Here is a 9,177-nt window from a genome sequence, read left to right on the forward strand (position 1 = left end):
TTACTCGTTTCGATACACTGATGCGTAGTAAATCGGAACAAGTCCAAAGATCAATCAAATCAATCAACGATCAAAACATCAAAGATCAGCGGTCTCTGAAGACCGCCCATTATTCCTATAAATTATCATATTTAATTACACGCGATCGCTGATTGGTCGGGATGCCCAGTATTATCGAATTAGCAGAGGTTTAACAACATGACCTAGAAAATCAAACACAACAAACATTGTGTACTTCGCATGAACTTTAGGCTTCGGAATTTGACTATTTTTAGTCTATATTTGATTAAATTTACCATTGATTTTATTAGAATAATGTAGAAGGTTAGTAGAGAATAACAAAATAATCAGGCCACAATTAAACAATTTTTTGTTTGCCTTCATCCAACCCAGGCTGAAAAGTGTGGTTGGCTTTTTTTTGAGGGGGGTCTTTTTACAAATTCAGCAATGGTGTCTACGTGCTCAGGTGTGCTTGTGTGGAGATACCTTTAATGTTTGCCTACAGATTTTTATAATGTACATTGTACAGTGATACAATATACATATAAAATACTTTTAACAACTTGTTTATCAGAGCTAAATTGTGCATGATTTTATTTCCAGATCACGCACGCACGCACACATACACGTAATGTGGAAATAAAAGCATTACAAATAAAAGGAACTTGAATTAAGAAATAATAAATATTTTCTTAGCACATATTAGTCTTTGGAAAGGAAAATAAAGTTAATCTGTCAGAGTTAGATCCATAATTAAGTTATTTAATATCTAAATTATAATATAGCGATTTCCAGGATTCCAGCAAAGTTTTGCTGTCCAAGTTTTGGAATCCAGCGATTCCAGGAAAGTTTTGCTGTCGCGCTCTCATACCAGCGGTGCCCGGCCACCCACTAATAATAAACATGCACCCTGGCACGCAGCTGAAAGTGAAACAATCGATAATGCACTCGCCCCTCCCCCCTACTTCAATCAGTGCCGCCCAGCCAACAGGCACGTACGCAGGCCGTGCATAGCTCTAGTACTATTATCCCGCGTACAGTTGCCGCAGGCCTGCCACATACGGAAACTTCGGAAAGGTCAATACAAATGTTTGTGTCGGCCCCTTTTTGGCGGGTCGGTCGGGTGAGGGCAAACACACAACATTTTTATTATGGCCTCAGTTTGGTAAATTTTTTATTTCCTGTGCGGCGATTATGCAGTCGCCCCGTTGGACCAGCTGACACGAGCAAGCAGTCGCCCGGTCGATTTTCTCATCGCCACTGGCGACTGGGCGACCGCTTGTTTCTCACGCTGACAACACATGTGATAAAGGTACTGCTGTGATTGGTTCCTTGGCTCGTTGGATCACATGGTACTGCTGCGATTGTTACTATACTTAATTTTATTGTAGGTTGCCATGACGACGAAGACGACGACGACAACAATGACATGCCAGCATTTGCTAGCGAGGATGCGGACAATAGACTGGGATCTGATGAGCCCTTCATCAGTGAACACACATTACAGCAACAGCAGCAGCAGCAAGGGGCGATAGAGTGCATCTCCAGCTATGAGGAGCTCGTACTGAAGTACACGGTGAGCTATCGTGCTGCCCTCTACTGCAGCAACCTCCCTTGCAAGTGGAACAGAATACAAGCAAATCATATATTCATATGTACATAATATTAGTATACCCGATAGATGTTAGTGTATTACACTCGCACTCACGCACACACACAAACACACACACATACGCAAACACACGCACGCACACGCACGCACGTACACACACAAACACACACACACACACACACAAACACGCACGCACACACAAACATGCACACGCACGCACGCACGCACACACACACACACACACAGAGAGACAGGAAGAGAGAAAGAGAGAGAGAGACAGCGAGTGTTAGTATATGTTGCTTACCGTGAGTAACTTTGCACATGTTTACACAGGAGGGATTCCTCGCGAGTGCGAAGGAATACACGCACATGACTGAGCTCGCGAAGAGAGTCTCCCAATGGGAGGAGAAGATACTTCCCGTGCTGGAGCAGGAGGTAAAACCTTCTCTTTATACATCGTGTCATACTAGCTAGCAGCTAGACATGGGCTAGCAGTAAGACATAGCTAGCAGCTAGAATTAGTTAGAGGGTGGATATATCATTGTACATGTTGTACAGTATTATGATCTAAAGATAATGCTTGACAACAGTACTGCAAATTCAGTGATTTGTCATGCATTCTTGAAGGTAATTAATGAGTAGCTAAACGTACTCCTCACCGCCAAGCTGTGATTTATACATCGTATCATACTAGCTAGCAGTTAGAATTAGCTAGCTCGGTCAAGGTCAATTGTGATTACGATGAGATGCTTAAATAATAAAAATAAAAATAAAAATAAAATAATGATAAAAAGCCAAATTTGAAATCTAGGCAAAAAATAGCTGCCGTGGAAAGATCTACGTGTGCTTACTGTGGCTATGAGCTCAACTTTTAAATTCTTAGATGCTTTCAACAGGCATTTTGTGGTGTCAGGAGGACCTACGCACAGTGCTATTTAACTGAGCCACCTGGTGTGATTGACTGTTTGCTCTAGCCAATCATGGTTACAATATGAAGATCTAAAGACAATGCTTGACAACAAAGTAAATGCGAATTCAACGATTCGTCATCATGCATTCGTGAAAAATGTGGGTGAACTTGACCAACCTGGCAAAGTGGCAATAATATGCTCCAAGTGGGTTCTTCTTGTTCGGGTGGATGGGATCATAGTAGATGTGCTCTGATCTATGATTGCAGGAGACGCGCGGATCGTTTGACATCCACAAGCATGGATCGCTGATCCTAGACTCGTTCTCACACACGCCATCGGCGAAGGTGAAGAAGGTGCCCTTCAAACAGATCGTCTCAGGAAAGAGCACGTACGACGTCTGTCGCTACTTCCTGTCCGCATTACAGCTGGTGAGCGAAGGCAGTGTCAGAGGAAAAAGCATCGGCGTTGTCAGACAATACACTGCGTGTTGTGATCCAATGTGTCAAATGTGTGAAATGCAACGTTATATAGCAGTTATAATTAATTAATGATATGAAGTTACTAAACGCGATCGTGACTATGCTATGTGTGTGACTGTTGATAAAATAATTCATCAATTCACAGCAAAATTGTCAATTCAAATACACGAACGGTTGGGAAGTTGTATGAAATTACCACTTTAAGAGCTCAGCCCGATGTGTGATGTATGCATATATACGATTTATGTTGAATTATAACTAATTATATGACACGAAGAAAACTATATAGGATAAATTCTTCGTTTGCAGGCAAATTCACACAACATAGAGATCAGTCAAGATGCGCAGGGAGCTGACGGCATGGACACAATGGCAATCAGGCTGTTGTCACGGAAACGCATACACGAAGATCTGCAGGAATACAGAGCGCCGTCCTTGCAGCAGTAGCTCCATCTAGTGACAATAGTTTGATGCAATTTCCTTAAAGCAGAAGGGAGTCTCTGCTTAGATCTGTTTTTTAGACACTTGTAAAGGCGGGCTTATGTCGGGCTTGCGAGCCGACTCGACTGGAAGCAACTGGCTGCGACTGCAGTGCTTAGGTCGGTCGACTCCGACGCGACTGCCTGCGACTGGCCGCCACTAGTTGCTCGGAATAGAACAGTGGGCAACTGGACGCAACTAGTCGCTGCCGATCGCTTCCAGTTGCTCGAAATCCAGTTGCTTTCGGTCGAGTCGGCTCGCAAGCCCGACATAAACCCGCCTTAAGGAACACTACCAAGAGCACAGTTTTGTGTAAGCATGAGTGCCACCTAGTGAGAGTGTGGTGGAATTGACACTATGTGAACCAGTATATATATATATATATATATATGTATATGCTTGAGTGCGCAAGGGTTGTCAGGATAAATGCCACCTTATGAGAACATGGTGAGGTACGACACACATATACGAGAGAAGATGAGGGTTGTCAGAATAATGTTAGTAATTATGGTTGATGTTTCTAGAGTTGGCTAATTATGTTTTAAACTTGCATAGGTTTCTCTTCTCTCTCTCTCTCTCTCTCTCTCTCTCTCTTGGCTTCACCTACCATGTTCTGTGGCATGCAAGAAACACCAGTACATACGATGCACCCTGTAGTAATGGGAAATTTGTTGAAAAAAATAAAATTAAGGGGGAATTTTCTCATGCCTGACCAGACTATGGGAACTACTGCTAAATCTTACATATAAGGTTATTTGTCCAGTATAGGTCCTATAATCTAAAGTGCACAAATAACCTCAGTGTCAGCTAGGACTTATATCTACTGTAACATAATCTTTCATTACCTTTATGTTATTACGTCTCGTATATTTTAAACACTACTTGTAAATACTGTCAGTGAACACAAATAACCGTATTAGTGGAAAAGTAAGTGATGATACTCGTAGTCTTTCGGAAGGCAACGATGATTTCTATGTTTTAATTGTAACACGAGGGAGGTGGTACCAAAATCCCAAGCTGGGTCATTATAAGGGACGCAGAATAATTTTGAAATGTGCTGAAAAATACGATATGTTACATTGATGTGCTCTCTCTAAACACGTCACATGGATATACTTACCTACTCTCTCTACGTTACATTTATGCACCCTACTACTCTCTTTTTATACTAATGTTACATTGATGTACCCACACTAGATACATATGTTAGCTTAACATACCCTCCTATCCTCTCTATATTACATTTATGCGCCATCCTACTCTCTAGGTCCCCCTGTTATATTAATGTAACCTTGAAATTTACATTGGTTAAGCGCAATGGGCAGCGAGCAATCTGTCATTGACTCGCACTCGCTCTCATATTATTGCCCTATGCTACGATGTGAGTGAGTTTGTGAGGAAGATGGCTACATGTATGACTTGCATTCATTACCATCTTCTTGTAACTATTGAAATTTTTGCATCTCGGTCCTGTACATGGCATGCGTGTTTGTATCGTACGTGTGTATATAGCTAGATTTATCAACACTGCCATGTTATAAATGCACAAGGTTTGATTTAGTCAATCAATACTGTTATCGCCTCGATAAGCAGTTATGTTTTGTAGATATTCCGTAATTACTCTAATAAAACCTCGAGTTATTTTTTTATATCTGTACATGTATATATCGGTAGGATCACATTTGTTGTTTGTTCGTCATCGTCTAGTTTTCTGCTAGTAGTAGTTTTTATGTTTAGAGCCGAATTCTTGATCCTTCGTTACATCGAGTGATCGAGGAGAAAGTATTCACATTGTAGAAGGGATTGCCTCTATAAGTCATTACAGCTCTTACACGATTTTATTACTATTTCTTTGACTTATTTTAGCGCGTGTGTAAAATGGTGTTTGAGATTTCTGGCCAAGTGCGATGGCTACACGGTGAGAATGTTTACGTAGCACTAGCATGTACAGCCCCCTCCCCCCCCCCGTGTCGCGTGCATGCCTAAAGTTCAGTTACGAAGATCACGTTTTATTTTGCGGCAAACGTGGCATCGTTTGTGGTCTGCGACGATCTTCTGTGGCTATAACAAGACCTGCGCGACAGGATTGTCCCTCTGAGGCAGCATTATCACGACACCTGTGCATGTATACTCTCTTTTACATTACCATTATCTAGACTACTTGCTCGTAGCCTTTCTGGCCACAACTCTCAGGGATCTGAAGCTGTAACGTCAGTGTCGCACTAAACATGCACGAAGGTGTACGCCGATTTTGTACTGTTTCTGTGGCTCGTCTATATTCTGCATATGTACGAAAGTGAACATCAAACGTCTACTGTTACATTGGGAACCGAGTGATCATGTAATTATTTGTGATCATATAATAGTTAGTGATCATATTTGTGCTCTGTAGCGGCGTCACTAAGAAAGTTTTGTGTCGAAATTTTGATGTAATCTAAAATAAAAGTGTCATTTTCCTGATTTCGCCGCTTCTGAAACATTGCTGAAAAAGCTCAAACACATTCTGGAATCAATATTGAATAGTTTTTTAATCAGCACTAACATTTCACCAGTGATCACAGCATCTGATAGCATATCAAACAGCACAGATTAATGGCTAATCACTTTACTTATTATATTACATAATATCAGGAGTGTACAGACTATATTATACACTTGATAATATTCAACTGGGTTACTTCAAATAGCACAATGTTACTGTTGTGCTAGTTTCACAATCAAAGATTTCAAATGTATAAAATTAATTTTAACAAATTCTTTATTAATATTTCAAATTCAATGCAATATACAAAAAAATTCAGTATGTACGATTACATATGTTATAAAAAACACAATTGATACCGAAACGTGCACCAGTAGGCATGCATATAAATCTGGGATGGATTGTATCAAACATCTTATCCATCCACATCAGTAAATCCGAATTAGTCATTAGATCCAGAAATAATAATACCTAGGTATGATTAGATCAGGAGTGAATAATAATAGATCTATTATTATCCACTCCTGATTAGATCTATATCAGTGACTTAGACCTAGAAATCGTTGCTAGTCGGTCTTTCTATTTCATCAACTTAGCATATCCATATCGGTGGCAACAATTAAGACTGGGTTGTCAATTCTTCTTGTGTTTTCTCTGCGTGTGTGTGTGTCTGTGATTGTGTCTGTCACTATCAACCTCATGGTCTGCTGTCCAACCATCTATACTGCTGTGTCTGTGGTGGTGTCTGTCACTATCAACCTCATGGTCTGTTGTCCCATTATCTATACTGCTGTGTTTGTGTCTGTGCCTGTGTCTGTGTCTGTGTCTGTGTCCGTCACTATCAACCTCACGGTTTGCTGTCCAACCATCTATACTGCTGTGTCTGTGTATGCGATGGTGTCTGTCACTATCAACCTCACGATCTGCCGTCACATCATCTATACTGCTGTGTTCGTGATGGTGTCTGTGTCTGCGATGGTGTCTGTCACTATCAACCTCACGATCTGCCGTCCCACCATCTATACGGCTGTGTCTGTGTGTGTGTCTGTACCGACGGCTGTGTTTGTGTTTGTGTTTGTGTCTACGTTGAGACCTTTCACTGATCACTTCCTCTCTCTCGTCCACTGTACACCGGGTGGCGCTGTACTCGCTAGACGGCGAGCCGTCGCCGCAACGACGTTTCCGCTTCTTCGCGTGGTGTCTGCGCTCGCCGGACCGCTGTCGGTCGGCTGACCTTGACGACTGACGTTGCCGTGGCGACGCTGCCTCCCAGGAGCTGTCGCGCGTGCTGGACGCGTGAGACAGGGGAGAGTTGACCACGACAACGCTCGCGGGTCGTCGTCGTGACGACGGAGCATTCGCGATCGACGGTGCCGGCCGTGACGAATGAGCGTCTGCGGTGGACGGACCGGGCCATGACGAATAAGTGTCCGTGATCCGCGGTTGTAACGAATAAGCGTCCGTTATCGACGGTCGTGACGAATAAGCGTCCGTTATCGACGGTCGTGACGAATAAGCGTCCGTTATCGACGGTCGTGACGAATAAGCGTCCGCTATCGACGGTCGTGACGAATAAGCATCCGTTATCGACGGTCGTGACGAATAAGCGTCCGCTATCGACGGTCCTGACGAATAAGCGTTCGTTACCGACGGTCGTGACGAACGATCTACCGCACTGACGCGATCGGCTGACGTCGACCGACAGTCTTGCGCGCTCGATCGCGCCGGGGAATCTCGCCACCTCGACGGACTTCCCCGCGACCGCGACGAGTCGCCGTCTGCGCCGCTAGAGGACGCTGCGTCGTTGTCGTCGTCGTCCGTGATGGCGACGAGCGGCGGCGTGCGTTCGTGCAGCGGCTTCAGCTCAGTGATGACCACCACGTCGCTGTCGCGCGACGACGCCGGCGACAGATCGACGACCGGCGCGGGACTCGCATGGCGCCCCCTGGCGGGCAGGACGACGACGTCCTCGTCGCTGGTGTCGGTCGTGTCGTCGGGGCGAGCGAGGAAGCTGCGTACTCGCGTGATGAGGCGCGTACTCGCATCAAAGTCCACGTTCACTCTCCTGAGATGCTCGCTGATAGAAGGCGCTGTGGAGCCTGTCGGGAGACCACTGATACCAAATGTAGATGGCATTCCAGTGCTGACTGTAGGCGGCAACGGGTTAAAGGTGGTCATGTTGGTGACGTAATCACCTTGAATACTTCCCGTCAATCTAGCAGCAGCGCCACCTGCAGGCGGCTCCGGATTGTGGGTAGTTAGCAAGGTGCCGTAACGTGTCTCGCCACCAGGGGGCGATGCACGCGAGTCGGGGGACAGCAGGACGACGTCGCTTGCCTGCGTCGGTGGCGCCCCCTCTCCAGCGGCAGCGGCGACGTAGGTGGCGGCGCGATCGTATGCAACCATGTCGTGCGGCGAGCGAGCGAAGTTGTGCAGCTCCCACAGGAAGCGGCGTGTATTGCGCCGGAGGTGCGGGTACAGCCGCTCGTGCATGCGCCCGCTGAGCACCTCATGGCGCAGCAGCAGCGACAGCACCAGCTCGAGGACGTACGTCGCACGCGCCACGGAGGGCGCCAGCAGCAAGTTCAGCTCGCGGTTCAGCCACGGCACGAGGCGGTGCGTGCACGCCGGGTTCTCTCGGTAGAACTGCGGACCCGTCTCGCGATATCGCGTCCCCGCGTCGCGCGCCACGCGCAGCTGCAGCCCCTCCGCGTACACCCGCCGCCTGTCCTCCGACGTCGCCCCCTGGTGGTGGCGGCGGTGCCACGCGCCGCGCGACAATGACAGCACGTGGCGGTGCCGCCGCTGCAGCGCGTTCCTCTCCCGCTCGTCGCGGGTCAGCGTCAGGTCACGGCGGCCGCCCGCCACCAGGGTGCTGCGGTAGCGGAAGCGTCTGCCGTCAGGGCTCGCCCAGGTGGCGCTGTCGGTCGGGCGCAGCGTGAACTCGTCGTAGTCGTCGAGCGCGCGAATGTTGTGAATGATGCTGCGGAACGGCTGCTTGCAGAGCGGGCAAACCGCCTTCACCTGGTGGAGGGAAAATAAATAGAGAGTTAGAGAAAACATCATTATCGTTACATACATCCTTACCCTGTCGACCACCAGAATCAGTTAAGACAGACAGACAGAGCCAGAGAAAGAGAGAGACAGAGAGAGAGAGAGAGAGAGAGAGAGAGAGAGAGAGAGCGAGAGAGAGAGAGAGAAAGAGAGAGAGAG

General features: G+C 46.3%; 2 protein-coding genes across 2 annotated transcripts in view; one reads left to right on the plus strand and one right to left on the minus strand.

Annotated features, from left to right (window-relative positions):
* The window catches only part of LOC106812324 (condensin-2 complex subunit H2-like), an 18,104-nt gene extending 14,498 nt beyond the window's left edge, over positions 1-3,606 (plus strand). The window contains exons 3-6 of the mRNA XM_014816167.1: positions 1,392-1,576; positions 1,946-2,047; positions 2,790-2,951; positions 3,312-3,606. Coding sequence (XP_014671653.1) covers positions 1,392-1,576; positions 1,946-2,047; positions 2,790-2,951; positions 3,312-3,449 — 587 coding nt within the window. The 3' untranslated portion in view covers positions 3,450-3,606. The remainder of the gene's footprint in view (positions 1-1,391; positions 1,577-1,945; positions 2,048-2,789; positions 2,952-3,311) is intronic.
* Positions 3,607-5,991: 2,385 nt separating this feature from the next.
* LOC106812319 (E3 ubiquitin-protein ligase Topors-like) overlaps positions 5,992-9,177 on the minus strand; it is a 3,291-nt gene continuing 105 nt past the window's right edge. Inside the window, exon 2 of the mRNA XM_014816159.1 lies at positions 5,992-8,988. Coding sequence (XP_014671645.1) covers positions 6,598-8,988 — 2,391 coding nt within the window. The 3' untranslated portion in view covers positions 5,992-6,597. The remainder of the gene's footprint in view (positions 8,989-9,177) is intronic.

The sequence above is a fragment of the Priapulus caudatus genome, unplaced genomic scaffold, assembly GCF_000485595.1.
Source record: "Priapulus caudatus unplaced genomic scaffold, Priapulus_caudatus-5.0.1 Scaffold634, whole genome shotgun sequence".
NCBI classification, from domain to species: Eukaryota; Metazoa; Priapulida; class Priapulimorpha; order Priapulimorphida; family Priapulidae; genus Priapulus; species Priapulus caudatus.